We start from the raw sequence: 23,543 nt of genomic DNA on the forward strand, positions 1-23,543 counted from the left end.
TATATATATATATATATATCCCCTTTCTTTAATAATGGACCTTAGGGGGCTGAGGAAATGGCTTGGTAGAATAAGCGCTTGCCTGGCAAGCACAAGGGCCTGAGTTCAAAATCCCAGTTCCACCAAAAAAAAAAAAAATGGACCTTAGGTTTTCTATTGAGCATAAGTTGTATTTAGTTACTCACTTTTACCTAATATTAAATGTGGTAGAAATGAGATAGTAAGATTTCTACAACTAGGCAGTAAAAAGCATTCTCTCCACCCCAACTCAAGGATCCAGTCTGATAAGAAATTTTCCCCAAAGTGTTTGTGCGTAAGAAGTGGGGCTTTCTGAAAGTGAATGGAGTGCTAGCCTCATAGTCAGATTAATCTATTGATAAATTCATTAAAATGTGCTATAAGAAGGTGGGGCCTAGTTAGAGGAAAACAGTCACTTGGGGTGTGCCCCGAAGGGTGTATCTTGTTCTCAGGCCTTCCCTCTCTCTCTTTCTCTCTCAGTTTCCTGTTCTTGAGGTGAGTAGCTTTTCTCCATGTGATTTATGCTTTAGGGTCAGCTGACCATGGGCTGAAACCTCTGAAATTATGAGCAAAAAATCCTTTCCTCCTTTAAGTTGTGTATGTCAGCTATTTTTTCCCAGCAACAGGAAGCTGACAAATACTTATGTCATGAGAACAGTCAAGTTGCCTATGAAGAGATCCATTTGGCAAAGAACTGAGGCTTTTTGCCTACTGAGTGAGCACTCCAGGAAGCAGATCTTCCTGCCCAAGTCTTCAAATGAATATAGCCCTATTTGACATTAAAACTGTAATCTCATGAGACCTTGAATCAAAATTACCCAGATAAGCTGTTCCTGAATTCCTCACCTATAGAAACTGAGATAACAAATGTCTATTGTTTTTAATGTTTAAATGGGGGGAGGGTAGGAGGTTATTAGGTAAGTAATAGATTATTTTATAAATAACACTGAAATGAATATGCTTGTTTTTTTTTTTGTTTTTGTTTTTTGCTTATTTGGACTGTTTTATCTGCAATTGGATCTGTAAAGTGTGTTAAAACTGGACTAAAGAATGTGAAGGACATGGTGCTCTTAAAATTCAATGTCAAGCTAATTTTTCCAATATACAGTAATAGAAGAGCCTACCAATGTTATTGATAATTTTTAGTGAACATTATCTATATTTCTTTACTTTTCCTATGTAATAAGCAGAAGAGTTGCACTGATTTGCATTTAGTAATGCTAGTGGGATTAAATATTCTGCCACAGATTCTAATTATAGTTTTCCCCCACCCTCAATGCTAGGTGATTGAGCCTATGACCTTCACACTGAGCTACATCCCCAGACCTTTGCTTCTTTTAATTTTAAAAAAAAATTTTTTCAGACAGGGTTTTACTAAGTCACCAACTTGCCAGGTCTGGAGGTGGACTTTCCAATCCTCCTGCCTCAACTTCCCACAGTGCTGAGATTATGGGTGTGTATCACCATCTAGCTCTAATCTTAGTTCTTTACTGGCAAAGTATCTTTTCTCCTCTTTTGACCAATTACCTACCAGAATACTGATATTTTCTTATTAATTCAATAAATTGTTTACATTATAGAAATTAACCTTTGTCATATGTGATAAAACTTAGTTTCTCCAATTAGTTGTCTTCACAGGAAGTACAATACATTGAATATTAAAGACCCCCAATTTAAGAGAAAGAAATGTTCACTTACTAAATCCAAATACATAAAATCAAAGCAAATAATTAAAGTTCAAAGAAGTAATCTTACCTAATAATAAATACCAATTTTTAAATTTCCTTTAAAAATTCAAAAACATTCTAAAAATAAAATTCTGCATAGATTATAAAATATGGCTCCAAAAAAAGTAAGACTACATTTCTGAAAACAGAAACAGTAGAAAATTTAAAATCAGCAAATAGGGCAACAATTTAAAATTATCAACCATAAAAACTTGAATCAGACTGGCCACATAGGTCAGCAGACTAAAGCGCAGTGGAACTCATCCCCAGCTTGGCAGGCTGGCCCAGCCCCCAGGACTCCCTGAGACCATGACTAAGGCTGGACGTGGCAGTGCACGTCTGTAACCCCAGTGCTTGAGAGGCTGAAAACAGGAGGATCACTATGAGTCTGATTCATATAGTGAGACCCTACAGACCCTGTACTAAACACATTAAAAATAAAAAACTAAAATCACAGCTGTCAATACAAATTTAAAAACTAATTCATTTGCTTTCATACTGATAAAGAATTTAGCAAACTGAAAAAGAGAAACTAAATGGTTATTCTATATCACTAATCTGTCTATGATCTGATACAAAGTTTTCCTTAGATAAACTTCTCTTAGCTTAAAATTAAAATAATGCTAAAAGATACAGTAATTATAATTTTTCTCCAACAGGAAGGAGAATTTGATAAAATAATAAAAAGTGTCTTTGTATTTATAATTTCCACATTTAGAGGCTGATGCTAAGGCTGAGGCAATGTATGAATACACCTACAAATAAGTCAATTTCTTCTTCAAAATAAACATTCTACTAATGGTCAATCATGTTCAAATAAATATTAAAAATTACACGAATTATTTCATACTATAAATAAATTATAGAAGTCACCATTAACAATGAGAATCAACTGATGATAGTTGCATGCCATACTTGAGTATCACATACCTATTAAATATGGAATACCAGAAACAACGCTGCATGCCACAAAACACAATTAAACAAAATATAAAACAGGCAAAAGTAATCTAACAACCTTGGTGTGACTGGACTGGAATAACTGAATTTTTTTTTTAATTTATTTATTTGTGTGTGTGTGTGTGTGTGTGTGTGTGTGGGCAGCTCAGCCCACCAGGGGGCGGGGCTAGCTGGCATGTGGTGCTGGGGGATCGAACTGCGGTCCCTGTGCTTTGATAAGCTTGTTCTAAGTAGGTGCTTTAGACCACTGAGCCATCTCACCAGCCCCTGGAATAACTGAATTTAATTCAATTGAACTGAACTGATCTGGGTCCCCTGATTAATTAGATACAATCATTAGTGATTTGAGTGCTGATTCCAAGGATATAAAGTCTCAGTTTATGACACTTTATCAAACTGTACACTTGTGTACTTTTTCAATGTACATTATACTTCAATTAAAATATTTTCATAATATGAAAGAAATATATCCTGACTTAGAACATAGTTTATATCAGTTCTACATGTCTGTTTTCATGATGCAACTTAGTTTTTTCAATAAACTTTCTTTTAAAATCTCCAATTATCTTATCCATAAACAAATATTTTAATGTATGTATGTAGGTCTTTTTATGTAATAATACTGTACATAATATATAAGTAATCATTTTTTTTTCATTTTATGTATTTTTTATAGGGTCTCACTACTCAGCTTGGACTCATAGTGCTCCTCCTGTTTTCAGCCTCCCTAGCATTGGGACTACCAGCATGCACCACCACACCCAGATTCCATTGCTGGCTCAGTGTGGAGGGGTGGGGGTGGCATGCAAGACCAGGGATTGAACACTGGTTCCTTTGCTTGCCAAAGTAGGCACTTAGTCCACTGAGCTAACTCGCCAGCCCTATTTTCTAAAAAATAGCAAAAAGAGATTTGAGAAAAAATACAATGAAAAGAACCTCTTCATAAATTGCTAAAAGCCATACTATCTTTAAAACCTAATCCTCAATTTGATTCCATTTTGCTCCAGAAAGTATGACAAGTATCAAGAAATCAGTAATAAATGTTGGAAAGGTTGCAGGGAAAAGGCTAATTATTGGTGAGAATTTAAAACAGCATAATCACTATGAAAATCAGTATAGAAATTCCTCAAAAAACTAAAAATAAAAATTTTATTTGATCCAACTATTCCACTTTTATGTATCTTCCCAAAACAATTATAGACATCATGTTATAGTAATAGATGCATACCCATGTTTAAAGCATAATTCATAATTCCTAAATCTTGGAAATGGCCTCTATGTGGCCACATGAACAGATGAATGGGTTTGATTTTGTTTGTTTGTTTGTTTGTTTTTGCTCCGAATGCCTTCAGGGCATGATTGGCTGGCTTGAGTTGTGGGGATCGAACCACAGCAACCTGAGCCTGACTGCTTTGTTGAAGCAGCCACTTAAAGAACCGAGCTAAGGGGCAGGACCCCATGAACAGATGAATGGATAAAGAAACTGTGGTACAGTATTTATATACAAGGGACACTACTCTGCCATAAAGAAAGATAACTTGAGTCATGTGAAAATGGATGTTCCTTAAGGTCATATGTTAAGTGAAATAAATCAGACACATAGGCTTAAATACTGTATAAATACAGAGAAAAAAGATAATAAGAAAAATGCAGATAGATCTTTTGCAAAAGGAAAGGAGAGCAAGATAGAGGAAGTGGGGAAAGAAGAAAGGGGAAAGAGACTAAAACACAGAATTAAGATGTATTATGTACATGCTCCAACTCCCTACAAAGAATGTAACCACTATGTCCTATCAAAATGTACTAATACAAACATAATAAACATGTATATGTGTGTGTGTGTGTGTGTGTGTGTATATATATATATATCTCAATTTGCAAAATGCCATTTTTAGTCACTGTAAAATTTTACAAAGTCCCAAGGAATAATGAAACTATTTTCAAATAAAGTACTTGACGGACATCAACACAACAATTTTACAGTCATATGGGAATTTGAAGTCATTTATTGGACATTTATGATTTTCTTTTGCCTGTTCAATCTTTTAAGAATTAAGAGAGGCAGCCAGATGTGGTGGTATGCACCTGTAATCCCAGCATTTGGGAAGCTGAGGCATGAAGACAGCTCCAAGTTTGAGGCCACTCTGGCTCTACAGTAAGTTCAAGGATAGCCTGAACTACACAGCAACTCTCCAATAAATAAATAAATAAATAAATAAATAAATAAAATTTTATATATATATGTATATATATATGAATACAAAACAAAAACCCATAATAACAGACTTTTTGACATTTTTCTTTATATTTCTAAAAGTCAAAATTATTTGGTACACAAAAGATTCATGATTGTATCATCAATATACATTTTACATTTCATCAGTAAAAAATTGTTTTAGTACTTTAATTCTAATTGTTTGCTTCTTTTCATTGCATCTGCTCTACCTTTTCAGACTTTATGTAATTTTACATATATCCTTAAAAGTTCAAAATTTTAAAACTATATGTAGTAATCTTTGTCTTTCGAGACTTAAGAATCAGGAAAGTAAACTGCTTCATCGGTTACTTTGTGCTAACATTAGTTTTTCAGTACTTATTTTGCAAAGCATTGCATGCTATAAAAAATGAAGAAGAAACGGCCCTGACTTCTATAACTTCACAATCTAAAACAAGTCTTTTGGGGTTTTCCCCAAAAACTAAGAATCAAATCCAAAGCTTTGTGCACTCTAAGCAAGCATTCTCCACTGAGCTCCAATCCTAGCCCTTGTACAAATACTATTTCTCCCTCTTTTTGGGAGGATGGTGTTTTGTTTGAGACAGGGTCATGATAGATAATCTTAGTTCTCTGTTTCAATACTCCCAAAACTCAGACCAGATCACCTAGTTAAACTTGGCATTTTAAAATTATCTTATGAGTTGTATTTTCCCTGGCCTGAGAGTTAAGAGCCACACTGTCAGTGAAAGAGTACTTGGGTTAACAAACTTTCAATACCTGTTTAGACTACTTTATTTTTTCAGGTTTATTGTCTGTCCAACTCTAAATTTAAAGAACTTTCCATCATCCACTAATAGAATTCCTTCTTTAGTATATTTTAAAAACATTATAAATAGGGTATAAAAAAATAATATAAGTACCCATGTACTCACCCATCAATTTAAGAAACTCCATTACCAAAATGGCAGAAGTCTCTTGTGTATCTCTACTCATACTCATCTCTCTTCCTGATCCAGAATAACAATTATCCTGAACTCAGTGTTTACCATATACATATTCAATTGATTCCAACAGTTTTCAAAGATTGAAACAACAATCCTTCCTTTTAAACACAAATAAATTATCTCAAATTATGCTTTTAAAGTGCTCTTGAAAACATGTGTTAAACGGAAGTGTATATAAATGTAATTTATAGGTGTTATTCACTGTGCCTACCCATAGTCTGAAGGAACATCTTGCCCCGATCCACAAGGCCCTGCTCCTTACCCCAGCTACACCTAACTGAATAGAGTGAAAAACTGACTCAAAGGTAGCATAACCAGTCACTGACAATTTTAGAATTAGAACATTAAGCAACTGAATCAATGAGGAATTAAATTCAAAAGTCATGATAAAAAAGCAAGAGAACGATAATAGAAAAACAAATGAGGGCCAGCCAAATAGTTCAGCAGATTAAAGCACCAGGCGCAGGTACTGGGGGTTCAATCCCTGGCCCTGCTGTGCCAGCCCCGCCCCCGGGGTGCACTGAGACGGCTATTGAGACTGGGCATGGTGGTGCACACCTGTAATCCCAGCTCTTGGGAGGCTGTAAGCAGGCAGATCACTATGAGTCCAATCTAGTAGGTGAGACCCTGAACACCCTGTAGACCCTTCCCTAAAACAGACAGACAGACAGACAGAGACAACATATGGTCCCAAAGAAAAGAAAAAAGTTGTCTTGCTCTTGACAGTTTTCCAGTTCTCCTAATAGTAAGACCTTATATTTCTTAAGGTTTCTCTGGGGGCCTTATGACAAATCTCTCTTATTTCAGCTACCTGATGGTGTGGAAGATAAAAACTTAAAAAAAGAAAAAAGAAGAAGAAAAAGAAGAAGATCCACTGGAATATTAACTTCAAGTCTCTAAATAAAAAAGTTATTTGTGAAAACTTTTTTGAAATTTAAATATACTACAGAAAATGAGGTAAGAAATGTATTGTTGAAGAGGGAGCATGGAAAATTAAAACACAATGGCAATTCCTTTTGAGATATATAGAGGATTTTCTCTGCTTTCCAGAAAAACTTTGCTTTTCTTAAACTGCTGATAAAATACTGCCTTTGTAGACTCTCAACTTCACTTTCTTATGAATAGCCCATCAACTAAAGTGTGTGTTGTTGTTTTCTCAGGACCAGGAACCAAACTCACAACCTCACACTTGACAGGCAGGTGCTGCACCACTAAGCTAAATCCCCAGCCCAGCCCATCAACTAAAATGTCTGAATTTTCTAAACAAAAAAAAAAAAAAAATCATGGCACAGTCTAAAAAAATTATATGTTTTCCTGATTTATAGGGTTATGATGAAAATCTTAGAAAAGTATAAATATTAATAATAATTTTTCCCATCTAGAAAAAGATCTAAGAAGTACATACCTTTGTAGTAACACAGCTTTCTATATGATAGTTATTAAAATATAACATTTAGAATTTCAAACGTTCATCTTGAAATGCTAACAACTCTAGGACTAGTATAACACATCTTCCCTGCTTTCCTTCTTGTTTTTTTTGGCTGGTGGCTTCTCTACTTCAGCCTACTTCATCAATGGTAACATTTCAAAAGGTTCTATTCCTTGGCCTCCTTTCTAGCTCTTTCTTCCCAATCTTGTATATTTCCTAAATATGGTATTTCTTTCCTAAATCTTTGAGCTCTGGATCTACATTTTCAGTCTGATTATAGCTGTGTACTTCCAAGTATCATTAGCACTTGAAACTCATCAAATTAAAAAAACTATAATTCATTACAGATATTTCTCACTTAATAACTGAGTTCCATTCCTGCAAATAAGTCATTAGTTGAAGGCTGCTAAATGAAGAACTGTATACTATTATATACACTACAATATTCAGAACAAAGAAATGATCAAAGGGAACTCCAACCTGTTGACCTTGCTTTTATTTGCATAACTCTTACATGGAGTACTGTGCTGTACTACAGGACACAAAACTACAGTATGGTATTATACAGTGCAGTCCACAAAAGTACAATACAGTACTGTATAAATAAGGTGTATGTACTGTACCCAGGAAAACACATTGGCTTATAAAAAAAGATATATTGAACTATTAAAAAAAAAAAAAAAAAGATGAGGTGTAAGACCCAGGGGCAGGTCCTAAGTCTGAACAACACACCTCAGTCCTAAATCCAAACAGTCATTACAACAGTCTGTTAAGTAAGAAATATCTTCAAAACTTTTTTTGTTGTTTTTTATCTTAATAAACAGGATTAGTATGCATCTAGCTCATCTTTGATATTCCTTCCTCTCTCTTATTTTATCTTACACAGTTACCAAGTTATTTCTACCCTTAAATGTTTCTCTATTATTACAAAATATGCCTCCATAAAGCTGTTTCTCTGATTTCTCTCTTTTTTCCCCTTGTCTCTATTATGAGCACTGCTTTTGCCTAAATTATGGTAAGTTTCTTAATTATCCTTCTGCTAAGCCACTGTCCATACCCCAACCAGTTATCTTTCTCAATAAAGTCTAGCAACTCTGCTTTCATAACTTTCAGTAACTATCACCTATGGGTGACTACACTTTGAACCCTTCAAAACATTAATTCACAGTCTCATCCCTTGCAATCTTCATGGCACACAAATTATTCCTATTATATAGCCACACCTACAGTGCATTTTCTGAACAACCTGAGAATTTTATTATTTCCATATCTTTTGTCTGGTGGGAATGCCTTTCCAAGCCAAATTTTAATTCTATCTCCTAGAAGTCTTTTGTAGAATGCCCTTGATAGAATTACTTCTTCACCAGCTTCCCAGTGTTCTGTTCACTTTTATGGCATTTATCATTACTTATACTATATAAGCATGTCTATTCATTTAAAGAACATCCATTGCCCAACTCATGTTCACAATGTATTCATTCCATTAACATTCATTGAGCAATTCTCACAATGCTAGAGGAGACCCAAATTATACATACTCTGATTAGTGCTACAATAAAATTACAATAGACTACTGTATCAGTCTTGTTGCAAGGTTGTGTGGTCCTTATAGACCACATCTTCTTATTCATCTTCATATTAATGGAGCCCTTCAATAAAAAGATGAACAAATGATGTTACAAAGCTTTTATGGACTGAACTTATATACAGAAAAAAATAATAAGGAATCAAAGGTAGGGCTGCCAGTAAAAGGACAAATAGGGGAAAAAGGCAGTGAGATGAGTTAAAAAAAAAAGAAAAAAAACATGACCACAGAGACAGAAGAAGTAAAGAGCCAGCTGGAAAGCACCACAAGAAAGATGAACACAGCATATACCTCTAAGTCAGTAAATCAGAGAGAAAAGAAAAATAAAACAAGAGAATGAAATTCATATGCTATTTTGTAAAATAGTTTATTAAAAATGTGGGGCCAGGGATACAGCTCAGTGGCACAGAGCCTGCCTGGCAAGCACAAGATCCTGAGTTCAATTTCCAGTACCAAAAAAAGAAAAAATGTGGTAAGGTAAACTATGAGGCACAACACAAAATATAACTGACCATGCTGACGATAGCAGGACAATGAAAAGAGCCACATGTAGCCCTACAGCAATTTAAATATATGTCAATTGACAATAAGTCAGAAGACTGGAAAGAAGGATAATCCTATTGCTCTAGCTATCACCAAGTTAGAGCCTAATTATGTACAGAAAAAAAAGTACAGGAAATACAGATAAACTTGTTAAAGACTCATTTATTCATTCTCTGGACATGAAAAAGTAATGAACAGCTGAACTGCTGCAAAATATTGTTATATAGATTCACTGAGTGGTAAAAACTACTCAGGGAAGCTATTTCCCCTAGCAAGAGGGAAGAGTAACTACTAGCTTCCTGGCTTCAATCTTTAATATATTAAAGCATGTAAGATAGCTAAGATAATTGTACTACTAATTTCTATTAGTGTACTTAAAGGAACAGTTAGTGCTGATACTGTTTGACCAATTTTACATGCTTGTATCTGGTAATCTGAGCAACTACTCTGAAGATAACAATAAGCAATATATTAACTATTGTTAATTTCCTATCATCTTGCTTTGAAATTCTGTATAGTTTTATTTTTCTCTAAAAAAAAAAAAAATTTAGGGCTGGGGAGATAGCTTGGCAGTCTAAGTGCCTGCCTGGCAAGTGCACGGACCCAGGTTCTATCGCTGGTACTGCACACCGTGCCAGCCTCTGAAACTGGCATGGTGGCACAGGCCTGCAATCCCAGCACTGGGGAGGCTGAGACAGGAGAATCACTACTAGTCTGAGCTGAGTGGGGATACCTGTATCAAAAAAATAAGAGATTAAAAAAAATTAGTGTTTCTTGAAGGGAAATATTAGCCCAAGATGAACAGATTCTTTACAAGAATAACTAGAGAGACTCCAGTTTTAATTACAAGCTTACAACTTACCAAACTTAACTGCCTTTTAAAAATTCTATTTCTATTAGAATCAAGGTCTCCAGAGATGTCACTGGATACCTACTCTTAACAGACCTAAGTTACTTCATCTACATTGAAATACAGTAACAAACATTCCAAGATCTTCAATGGACAGCAGAATCTCCAATGAGCAATAAAGTCAGAATTCCTACATAAAAATCTACATACTCAGAGTTAGATATCAGACACACTGTTATAGATTAGATCAATTCAAGCATTAAAGCTTTAATGCACTCTTGCTCTTAAAAATCCTACAAGAGGGGCCAGGGAGATGGCTCAGTGGAATAAGCGCTTCTTCGGCAAGCACAAGGGCCTGAGTTCAATCCCCGGTTCCACAAAAAAATAATAATAATAATAATCCTACAAACAGGGCTGGGGAGCTAGCTCGGCAGTCTAAGTGCCTGCCTGGCAAGTGCAAGGAACCAGGTTCAATCCCCAGTAACTCATGCAAAACCAAGAGTGGTGGAGCATACCTGATTGCAGCACTAAGGAGGGTAAGACAGGAGGATCACTATGAATCCAAGCCGCGTAGTGAGTCCCTATACCAAATAATAAATAAACAAAAAGACTAAAAAAAAAAAAATCTACAAGTAAAAATCAGGTGAAGGAAGTGGGGCTTCCTATACTTTTTTCCTTTATTATCATGTCTGGTTCTTTCATTCATTTCTACAGTATCAGACCAGTTAAGATTAAAAGATTTATATTTATTCTCTTAAAAAAAACAAAACTTGGGGCAGGGGAGATGGCTCCATGGAATAAGCGCTTCACTGGCAAGCGCAAAGGCCTGAGTTCAATCCCCAGTTCTGCAAAAAAAAGCGAAACAAAACCAAATAAAAAAACAAAACTTGTATACTGAACTCAAGAAGTTAGTTCCAACTCAAAAGACTGTATATTTTTCTAACCATTCAATCATAAATACACACTGGAAAAACATGAGGTTTCTGACCCCTAATTTTTGGCTCTGACACATTTTCTTTCATACCAGATATAAATGATGTTAGATGTAACTAGGATATCACGTCTGCATCTTGTACAGCAAATAACCACTAGAAAGACAGTATACAATGTGTTAATTATTGAAACTGTCATACTAATTTGATTTGAAACTGTGTCATTGCTATTGGTCTCTCAATAAAATTATGAAAAAAAATGATGTTAGACTATGCAAGATACATCTCTGATAATGTGGGTGGCTGCTAAAATTCTGTATGAATTATTTTAAATATTATAGAGAAATAGTACAAGGAAGATTGTTTTACAAAGCTACTTTTGCAAGCAAAAAAATCTGATTTGTATTTAATAAGTCTGAGTTTGAGTGACTTTTTTTAGAGTCAATCAAACTTGAAACTGTTTCTTAAACTGTGTAGCACTCTTTAGAATCAGATTTAAAAATCATGAGTGATGCTTAGTTCATGGCACAACTTTGTGGGCTTCAATTTCACAAACAGTTTGTGTCTAAATTTATAGAACATTAATTCTTTAGTTGAAATTATTTTAAAATATAAATATCTAAATATATGCATATTTACATACATATGAACACTTAATTATTCTATTAGTTTTTAACATGTCCTTGTAAGCTTTTTTTTTTTTTTTTTTTTTTTTTTTTTTTTGTCTTTTTGAGACAGAGTTTCAGGCAGTAGTTCAGGCTGGCTTTGAACTCATTTTGTAGCCTAGATTGGCATCAAACTCATAGCAATCCTCCATCTCAGCCTCCTGAGTGCTGGGATTATAGGCATGCACCACCAAGCCTGGCAAGACACTTTTGGTTTAGGAATAGTTGACCTTTCTGTAGTGCATGAAACACCTGGCTTCATACATGGGGGCTATTTTTAATTATTTGCAATCAAGAATTAGATTCTGAGACTTATTAATGAACTATCATTCAGCAAACAGGTCTGGAATAACTACTGTGTCCTGTGTACTGTTAATGGAATAGGGATAGCAAAGAGAAATAAAACATTATCCCTACCGTCCTGTGTAAAATACAGATGTGTAAATAGTAGAATGGAAAGAAGACATAAAGTGCTATGGAGCCACAAAAAGGAAGCACCTACAATTAAGTTGATAAGAGCTTCCAATGAAAGAAAAAAATCTGTTGATTTAAAGAGCCCTTCAATTAACTAAGTTATTGAAAGTCAAAGAAAACTTTCAGAAATTGCGTTTTTTCCTTTTTTCTTTTCTCCTTAAAAAAAAAAAAAAAAAAGTAACAGTGCAGGCCAGATAGCTCAGTGGACTAAAGCATCTGCATAGGCAGAGCTCAGGGACTGGGGTTCGATCCCCTGTGTGCTGAGACAGTGACTGAGACTGGGCATGGTGGCATGTGCCTGTAATCCCAGTCCTTGGGAGACTGAAAACAGGATAATCACTACGAGTCTGATCTACATAGCAAGACCCTGTAGACCCTGTCCTAAACACATTTTTTTAAAAAAGTGACAATAAGTACCTTTCCAAAACTCTATACATGCAAGTACACTGAAAATTCTTTTTTTATGTCCTGGATCTTCATTTTCTCTCCTCAGATTTAACAGTGTTGACAGTTTTTTATGTATCAGCTTTTGTAGTGCCAATTTTAAACTTTAAGCTTAAAAAAAAATCCTTATTTGTAAACTATAAGACATCTTTAGAAGAGGGAGTATTCAAAATAAATAGGAAGCAAGTGAAGCCTCATTCCTGGGGCTTTTTTGGTTAATTTTTGCTTTTTGCTATTTCTTTAAACTGTCTTCAGCTCTGCTTAAATAAAAAACTAAGAGTGCCTTTAGTCAGGCTCTAGTTTAGCTCTTTGTTTAATTTCAGTGTGAGACTTTATCTTCATCCTGCATAATAAGCACATTATGTACTCATATAAGAATGAGTTAACAGTTCAATCCCTGGTACCACAAAAAAAGAAATACAGAAAAAAAAGAATGAATTTAAAAAGAAAAAAGTGTTCTAATATTATTATATGAAGGGCTGGGGAGATGGTCCAGAGGAATAAGCGCTTGCCTGGCAAGTGCAATCCCTGAGTTCAATCCCTGGTCCCCCCCACCAAAAAAAAAAAAAAGAGTTTTGACTCAAATATATTACCCAAAACTACTTGATCCTCCTATTGCTGCATTAGGCACAAATGGGAGACCCTCAAAAATCCCTGCCCTTTGTTTTTTTTTTTTTTAAAGGTCTTTTTTTTTATATTTATTTATTTTTATTTATTACATTTACTTATTGTGTGTGTGTATGGCCAGCTCAGCCCACCAGGGGGCGGGTCTGGCTGGCATGTGGTGCTGGGGATCGAACCGTGGTCCCTGTGCTTTGCCAAGCTTGTTTCAAGTAGGTGCTTTAGACCACTGAGCCATCTCTCCAGCCCCAATCCCTGCCCTTTGAAAAGTGGTATAAATTTTACATTCAGAGTAGAAAAGAGGAACCAGTTATTTCTGACTTGTGCAACTTAAGATGACTGAGTTTATTTTTTAGGAAATAATCATGAATCAGCTCCTGGAGATGCTGAATTTGATGTAGCTCAGGCTGGCCCAAGCTCATAGCAAACCATCTGCCTCAGCCTCCCTTGTGCTGGGGTTACAGGAATGTGCTATCAGACCTGGCCTGACTTTGATTTTTTAAACTATGTTCTACTCTTTCTTGACTTGGGATCACTGTACATATTGTTTCTACTCCCTGGAAAACCCTTGCCTATTTTTAACTAATTTCTTTATTTATCCTTTAGGTCTTAGCTCACTTTCTTCTGTACTTCTCATATTAGGAAGTTCTTTTTGTTACATTCTACTATATCACCTGTGTATTTCCTTATTTTTATCCCAATTGTAATGTGTTCAGTATAGTCTAACCATTAGACTCCTTGAGGGCAGAAGTAATGCTTGTTCTTTTCAGTGTGCAGCCCAACTGCTTACCACTGTACAGTCCTACTACACACCCGGCACACAAATATGTTAAATAAATTAATGGTATGGGTCAGATAGAGAAAAAGGTTTATCAGGCCTGATGCAGCAATAGGAGAATGAGGCAGTCAGCTAAAACAACTTAACCTGCTTTTTTTAGGAGGGGAAGAAGGAAAAAAAAGCTTTACCAGCACATATTTGTTTGGAAGTCCTGTCATTTAGGGTAACAGTTGAGACATGTGGATTAAGAGCATTTTTTTAAAGCAAGTTAAGATGCAGTGAAGTTAATGGACCAGAGGTTCAAAGGAGGATAAAATTTAGGTGGAAAAGCATGGTGAGTTTTGCTAATGAGACCATGTGAATGGACAGGGGATTATGTAAATGATAGCTGAGCTTGAATACTACGAAAGCTACTAAAGGAATACTGTTAGAGGCTTTCAGAGGTTGGAGAGAGACTTGGATTTCCATCTATCATTTACCTGCTGAATAACCATGGAGTAGTTCCATACATAGTCTTCCTGACAGGTGTTTTCATTAATAAAATGGATCTAAAGGTACTTGCCTAACTGGTTATGATGGAGATTAGAAATAATTTATAGAAAACAATACAGCTTTTGTTTCACACTGAAAGAATACACACACAGTAGTTACAATTATTAACATACAATTGTCCATGATCATCTACCACAGTGTTATAGATATATAATTTTGGGTTCTGATTTAATGTTGCTGTCAGGTGTTCCAGAGCTCTGGAAGACAAATGTTCTCAGGATTGGTTTCTCCACTGATGTTCATTTTTATGGAATCATCAGGGTTCTTAGAAGTTTAGACTTCATAGAGTACAACTGATGATAATCTCTAAAATTTGGTTCCCAAAGCTAGCTCTGTGTTTGGATCCTTGTAGACATCTAAAAATACAGGTTTGGGGCTGAGGATATAGTTCAGCAGGATAAGTGCCTGCCTGGCAAGCGCAAGGTCCTGAGTGTCAATCCCTAGTACCACAAAAATAAATAAACATACATACATACATACATACATACAGGTTTGGCATGCCCGTAAACACAGCACTCAGGAGGTACTAGTTAGAGGCTTTCAGAGGCTGGAGAGAGAGATGGATTTACATCTATCATGGAAGGATCAGGGAGCGTTCTAGGCCAGCCTGGGCTACAAAGTGAGTTCAAGGCCAGCCTGAACTGCATAGTGAGACCTTGCCTCAAAAAGATTTTTTAAAAAATAGGTTTGTAGGCCTCTTCTCAGACCTGTTGATTCAAAATATCTTAGAGGTAGTTTAGATATAGTTGTGTTTAATCTTTTATCCCAATGATGGTACTCCTAAAGCATGCCCATAGCTACCTGAAGGATGGTATTGTATGGCTGCTCTGAATCTCACATGCAGTAGAATGATGTGTCTGAGTTATTTAGAAGAGTTATTTAAGAGGCTTAAAAGTTAGATACGAGACTAGATTTGGTGATACATACCTATCATAGGTATCTGAGAGGCTGAGGTAGAAGAAGCCCATGTTAGAGGCCAGCATGACCAAGAGAAAAAGAGACAGACAGAAAGAGAAACAGACATAGACTCTGGGTTCAATTACTACCACTACAAAAGAAAGCAAAATTGGCTAGCAAAAACTAGCTAGAAGTAGAATTGGGAAGGACTTGTGATGATTTAAAAGTATACTGGAAGGTCAAGTGGGGTGGTGCACATCTGTAACGACAGCACTTGAGAGGCTGAGGCACAAGGATCATTGTGAGTTTGAGACCAGTCTGGAGTACTAAGTGAACTTAAGGCCAGCCTGAACTGCATAGTGAGACCCTGTCTCAAAAAGACAAAAAAATAAAAAAGTTCTGCTTTAGTAGTTGATTTTATTTTCAGAAGTTATAAAAGTGAAGGTGAACAATAAAACAAGAAAAATAATTTAAAGGGAAAAGTGTACTCCCCCAGGGACAAAATGGGTAACAGTTTTAATACCTATCCTTATAAACTTTTTCTATATACATATAAATTCAAAACAAAATTATGTTGTTGTCTAAATATCTTTTTTTAATAATCATATTGCATAGTATAATGCAGCTTATTTCTTGCACTACTGTATTATGAGTATTCTTCCAGGTCAGTACACAGTAATAATGGCAAATACTTATATGATACATACTGTACTTACTTAGAACATAAATACTAACAAATTTGGTTCTCACAACAGACCTGTAAAATAAAAATCATTATTATATCCTGTTTATAGAAGAGTTTAAATAACTTGTTAGTGGTCAATGCAAGTACAAGTGATGCAGTTAAGATCTGAACCCAAAGAATCTACTGTATGATCCATGTGCTGAAGGACATGCTCAGCTGCTTCTCATGAAGTAAATTTAGATATCCCCAAAACCTGTTAACAACTGCAGAATACCTCACAGCATAAATATACTACAATTTTAACTACTCCTCTTCCAATGGACATGTAGGATTTCATTATTTATAAATGTTGGCATTTATTTGTAATAATGCTAATATAGACATTCTTAAACTATTCCCATGCTTTGTGTTAAAATGTATGTAAAATAAACTAAAACTGAAATTTTCTATCAACGAGTACATACACTTTTAATTTTGACAAGGCAGTGTTTCCTCCTAGAAAGCTGTTCTAGTTATACCAACTTACACTCCCAATAGCAGGGTAGAGAGCAGAGATTCATTTTTTATATGAAGAAATATTTTTGATTCATGAAAAGAACAGCCCATTTTTAGTTTTTAATACTAATATCCAATAGAATGCCAAATTGATCACAATTATGCTCTGAGTTGATAGATAATGTATGCTAATCTCACATTAGCAGATGTATAGTAGATTCTTCTCCCAGTTATGGCACCAATTATGAATGATATACTTTCCACTGTATTACCTTGTTTTCTTACATATAAAACATGAGAATTGGACTAGCTGGCCTTTAAGATCTAAAACTCCCAATGCTATGATTAAGAAGTGACTTAACATTATTACAACCCTACAATTATAATACTAGTGTAACAGGTTAGGGTCTAAAGCTTCTAGTTTCTCTAAATTACATAACTACTGTCAAGGAACCTGGGCAAATCATTACAACAGTATGATTTTAGGATCCACCTATGGCTTATTCTTAGTAGCCTTTCAATCCCAGATTGTTATTCCCCTGCTACCTAGCAAATTTGACCACATCTCTGGAGTATACACCTAAGAAAACTGAAGGGAACCTAGAACTAAGAACCAGTTTTTTGTTTTGTTTTTTAAAATATTCTGGGACCACTCTTTAGTCAATTACTTCAACTCATCTTTACTATCTTATTGTATGCTAAGCACAACAGTGAACAGAAGATCTCTTCCAGCTTGGAATTAAAAGGCCATATTATTAACTCAAAATACCCACATGTAAATGTAAAATGACACTTAGGATAACAATGAAAACAACAAAAAATCAGTTCAGAAAAAGAAAAACTATTTGTGACACTAAAAATTGACATAGGGGAAAAAAAATAAAGAAAACCATTTCACAATTTGCCCCACACAGCAAAAACAACCATCATAACTGGTTTACCCTTTCAAGTCATCAATTGTCTCTATAATAATATTACCATGATTTTACTATTTTCCAGATATGGTACTATTGATCACGTGGCCTGAATATACACTTTACATCCAAGAATATAAAGAAGTTTCTTAAGAATCTTACTAAAGCAAAAAGTATATAGAGAGGTAAAGTCATCCATTATAACAATCCACAAAATATTATGAAAATGGTAATCCTTTTAAAGGAATGACAATCAACAAAGAGCAATTCACATGTAAAAATGAACAAAAATAGAATTTGAAAAAATATTTTAAATAATGTCAAATGCTAAAAATATCTGTTAATTTTTTTAAATAAAAGCACATAATTCTAGGTGATCAACAACAGTAAGTCGTATTTACAGAAATAAATGAATTTTATTGTGTGCCTAGTTTCCAAAACTGCAAAATAAGGACAACTGCCATACTTTTTGCTTTTTGTTTTTGGTGCTGGGAAACTCAGGACCTTGGGCTTGCTAGACAGCCCCTGCCATAGTCTTTACAAGATAAAGAATTTTTTTTTTTTTTTTTTTTTTTTTTTTTTTTTTTTTGGTGGAACTGGGGATTGAACTCAGGCCCTTGCGCTTGCCAGGGAAGCACTTATTCCACGCAGCCATCTCCCCGGCCCCAAGCCTAAATTTTAAAAAGCCAATTATTTCAAGCAATGGCTTCTTTTCTACTCTCACGACAACTTACAGCAATTTAACAAATAAATGTGGTTAGTTGGGACTTCTTCCTTTCTCCCACCCCTAATGTGTGTTAAGTGTTACAAAATGTCCAAAAGACAATCAGAAGATGAAACAAATTCAAAACTGTCATAAACTACCCCAGAGAAGGTTGACTGTCAAAGTATTGGCCTTCTTACATACCAATATATTTCAGAAAATTAGAGAAAATTCTTCACATGTAAAAACTGTTTACATGTATAACTCACTATCACTACAAACAGTTCTGTTACTACCTAGGAAAGGGGAAAATAAACTCTGCATGTATACAATGTATTCTAGTTCGATCTTTTCTTGATATTTCAATGGCTCAGATTTTATTACACCGAATAGTCTGTCAGTTTAGTACACCTAACTATACACATTCATGGGTCTGAAGCAACTTCTAGCACAGCTCTAACGACTATTCCACAAAAGTCACAACCCCAAATTATTAGCAGCACATTGCCTAGTTTAAAAACCATTATTTAAGATAAATATTTTAAATGGAGGGCATCTTCCAGTATTTTACCATCATTTCTACAAACTTCTCCAATTTTTCTACGTCTACCTATCTATAATACAGACTTTTCCTTTACAATCCTTACAATACAAGACAGGAGGAATGGTTATCATGGCAACGTTAACGACTTCTTCAAAATCAAAACAAATTCACCATCAATACAATCAAGAGTACATGGATACCGCTCATTATGCTTGACAACCTATTTGCTTCCTAAATGAACAATTTGTTACATTAAAACCACACTAAATATCTATACCAAGGTGTAATTTCCTAATCTATACCTACGTGAAAATTTTAAACTCAGGAAAACTGCAAACTTTATCTGTGGCATTACCTAAGTATTAGATAGCATGCTGTACTACATTTAAAAGAGGGACTATGGGAGGAAATACTGACAACTTTCAGAGTGTAAAGCACGTTAAATCTCTCCTAAATCACCTGTGAATAACCGGTACGCTACAGTCATGCTGGATTGTAATCAAAGTTCCCTGTACTGCACTTGAGACAACTGTTGCCCTCACTGAAAAGGAACAGAAACTGGTCATCCCCACCACTGGGATCGGTCTCCCGGAATTTCCCAAAATACGTTAATCGACAAAAGAATACAGATACTTCTCAAAACCAAAGGTGAGAGGTATCTTACCTCTTTAAAGACCGGGGCGGGGGTGGGGGTTGGGGCACTAACTGGCAGGTAAGCAAAGAAATTCGACCTTTGACAAGCACCGGTGGGATCTAAAGCGCAGATCTCAGAATGACCCTTCCGAAAAGCCTCAGGACCAGGGAGGTTCCCCAAAAAGACGCCAGCCAGGGCCAGCGGGCCGCGCCCCGCCTCTCTAGCCACCACCAGGAATCTGGGACCGCGGACAGAGGCAGCTGAGGAGGAGCGGGCGTCCGCGATCCCCGCCAAGTCTTCCCGCAGCTCACCTGAGAGTGTCGCCTCCGCCTTCGGCTCCCACGGTGCATCCCGCGGGGCCTGGCGGAGGGTGCAGTGACGCCGCCCCGACCGGCCCCAGGGCTGCCCGGCCTGGCCTCACCGCGCCGGGGACGCACCGGGTGCCCGCCTCGTACCGACTCCCGGGATTCCGCCTGTCTGCGGGGAAGGAAGGAGAGGCGGAAAGACGCCTCCCCTTCCCCCGCAGCAAGCCACCTCCTGAGCTGAGGCTCTCTGCAGTTCTCTCTGGCGCAGGTCTGGCCCCGCTCCCCCGCCCGGGAGTCACTTCGGCAGCGGCGGCCCAGTCGCCATTACAGTCCAACAACTGACACGGAGGAGGAGCGGCGCCGGCGGCGGTGGCGGCGGCGGCGGCGCGAGGCAGGGCGGGAGTGGTCCGGAGCGAAGAAAGTCTCGCGAGAAGTATTCCGAGATGATACCACAGGAATGCAACCTTGGATTAGGGCCATGTTGAGTGTGGCCAGAAAATAAGGGTTAGCTAGAACGGAGGGAGGAAACACGAGGGAGCCATGTTTCGTGTGGCGAAGTTCATCTTGGAGGGTATCGGGAGGAGCCAAAGTACATCCGCAGAGGAGACCACCTCCCCTTTCCTTTTGACTCTAATTGGGCCTCCTGACTGCGCATTTCAACCCAAGCCAGGAAAACATGCTGCGGATTTGACAAGGATGAACTCGAAGTCTGGGAACGGCAGCTTTCCGACAGTTTACGATGTTTCACTAGTTGTCCAAATAAAGCGTCATTTCAGTCAGTTTGAGAATAGTTGCAGCTCTGCCACTGCTGCAGTTTCCCGCTGCTGTCATCGTTGCTGTTTTATTCGCAGGGATTACAGTTCTGTTTAGCATGCATTCTATCTAATGGTTTAAGACGCTAAAGCAAGTAAAATGAATTTTCCTCCCATTTGGATATTGGCATTGATTTAACTGTGCTTTGAGAAACCCTCCAGGTCAACATATTTTCTCATGTCTTTGTCTTCTTTTCTCTCTCCTCACATGGTAAATTCTATCATCTGTCATGACTTAGTTTAAAGGACAGCTCTGCTGTAAATAGTGCATCCTTCCTCCAGGTATTCGCTGTTTACAAGCTCTCCACTCATCATTTCATTTTCTAGATTCTCATAGTTTATTATCCAGAAACTGTTCTCATCTTTAAGTACCTATAAGACTTGGGGTGGGGGGAGTCTCTTTTAATACCTACTTGGGCATAGCACAGTTCACTAGGACATTGTACATGCTCAATAATTGTTTTTTAGTAAATCATACATTAACAGCAGAAGGCAGTAACTGAACCTTCTTCCTAGGGCCCGTAACTATACCTGAATAGGATGTAAAATATGTCTTGCACACATGTAAAATGTGTACCGTGTCTCAAGAAAACACATTGTAGAAAAGAACAATAAATGTAGATATTTCAACCATGCAAGTGGTAGAAGGAAAAACAAACAGCAGCATAAGGGAAGTGTAACTTAAATGTTCCCCAAACTTGCAATGTATATTATTTTCCTGAAGTTATATAAACATCAGTATGCTTACTTCAAAAAAAAGAAAAAAGAAAGAAAAAATGGGTTCTGAAAAGCTATTTTTCCAGTAACATACTATCATTAAACTTTAGCATTCTTAGGGCCAGTAATATAGCTCAGGAGACTTAGCGCTTACTTAGGTAAGCGCAGGGGCTGGGGTTCCCTGGCACCACATGCTGCGCTGGCCCCGCCCCAGGGCACACTGAGCCTGCAATGGAGTCTGGGCGTGATAGCGCACACCTGTAATCCCAGCACTAGGGAGGCAGAAATCAGGAGGATCATTACAAGTCCAAGCTGCATAGTGAGACCCTGAAAAAAAAAAAAAATAAGAAATTTCGTGTTCTTTAGTCCAAAGTTTACCTATTCTTGTTCACCTCTCATGCTACCTTCTGGGCAACAAAGAAAACAAGAAGTTTTGTCATTATGTCAACAGCAGGATTCCCTGATATCATCAGCCTATGGACAATTTCCATCTTCTTGGGCAGATCTGTCCTTTTCCTCACCTCCAAAATCACCTCAGACACATCAATTGATATCCTGTATCACTTGTTTAAACTGTATGGATTAAACTATTGAGCATATCAAACTTTGTAGTACTTGTTCATAGTTTCAAGAGAGCAACTTATCTCTGAAGCAAGATTTGAAGCTTAATGCACACATATGTGTATCCTTCCCAGAAATCTCTCCAATATTAGGCACATAATAGATGCTAAATTGGCTCCCTTTTTCTCCTGCCATTTTGTTTTGTTGATTAGTTTTATTTAGAAATGGGGTTTCGCTGAGTTTCCTAAGCTGTTGTTAAACTCCAGGGCTCACATGGTTTTCCAACCTCAGCCAGCCAAGTAACTGGTACTACAGGCAAACACTACCAATTCTGCTTTCTTACTTTTTTTTTTAAACATTTATTTATTTATGTGTGTGTGTGTGTGTGTGTGTGTGTGTGTGACCAGCTCAGCCCACCTGGGGGGCGGGGCTGGCTGGCATGTGGTGCTGGGGGATCAAACCGTAGTCCCTCTGCTTTGCCAAGCTTGTTCCAAGTAGGTGCTTTAGACCACTGAGCCATCTCACCAGCCCCATGCTTTCTTACTTCTTAATACACAATAAGATCAAATTTTTCTGCACTTTGTACTATGTTGATTACTATTGCTTTGACTTTCACTTTTCTCTGGATAACTGAGTCTCAACCCCAAGTTTCAGACTAACTCTCCAATCTCCAAAAAGAAACAGAAGTCGTTGGGACCTTCAGCGTACAATTGAAATTTACCATTCTTCCTCTCCTCAGTCCTATATAACCAGCTCCTCTTTCTTCCCATGTAGTTGTTAATAGCCATTGTAAAAACATCCTTCCAACTTTTGAAAAGTTCAGAAGTATTGGGCCAGGACGGGGCTGGTGAGATGGCTCAGTGGTCTAAAGCACCTACCTAGAACAAGCTAAGCAAAGCACAGGGACCGCGGTTCAATCCCCCAGCACCACATGCCAGCCAGCCCCACCCCCTGGTGGGCTGAGCTGGCCACACACACACATATAAATAAATAAATAAATAAATAAATAAATAAATAAATAAATAAATGAAGTATTGGGTTAGGAGATAGCTCAGTGGACTAAGCAGCTGCTCTGGCAAGCACAGGGGCCAGGGTTCGATCCCCATGGTTGGCACACATCTGTAGTCCTGGCACTGGGGATACTGAAAACAGGAGGATCACTATGAGTCCCAGCTGTGTAGTGTGACCGAGTACCACATACAAAATGAAAAAAAAAAAAAAAAAGTATTGTATATTTTTCTCTATTCCTTGCTCTACCCAGTTAGTAAGTCTCTAAATATCATTGTTGCTTTTTTTTTTTTTTTTTTTTTTTGGCCAGTTCAGCCCGCCCTGAGGGCTGGGCTGGCGCCATATGTGATGCCAGAAATGGAACCATGGGTCCCCATGCCTGCTTAAGCTTGCCTAAGCAGGTACTTTAGACCACTGAGCTATCTCGCTGGCCCCATGCATACTTTCTAAAACATTTTATTAGTATATATT

The 23,543-nt window shown here is 37.0% G+C and overlaps 1 protein-coding gene across 1 annotated transcript in view; it reads right to left on the reverse strand.

The window, feature by feature from the left end:
• The window catches only part of Cep350 (centrosomal protein 350), a 198,064-nt gene extending 176,070 nt beyond the window's left edge, over positions 1-21,994 (reverse strand). The window contains exons 1-2 of the mRNA XM_004643465.2: positions 21,908-21,994; positions 19,981-20,438 (exon numbers count right to left, since the gene is read on the reverse strand). Coding sequence (XP_004643522.1) covers positions 19,981-20,438; positions 21,908-21,994 — 545 coding nt within the window. The remainder of the gene's footprint in view (positions 1-19,980; positions 20,439-21,907) is intronic.
• Positions 21,995-23,543: the final 1,549 nt, after the last annotated feature.

The sequence above is a fragment of the Octodon degus genome, unplaced genomic scaffold, assembly GCF_000260255.1.
Source record: "Octodon degus isolate 3935 unplaced genomic scaffold, OctDeg1.0 scaffold00176, whole genome shotgun sequence".
NCBI lineage: Eukaryota > Metazoa > Chordata > Mammalia > Rodentia > Octodontidae > Octodon > Octodon degus.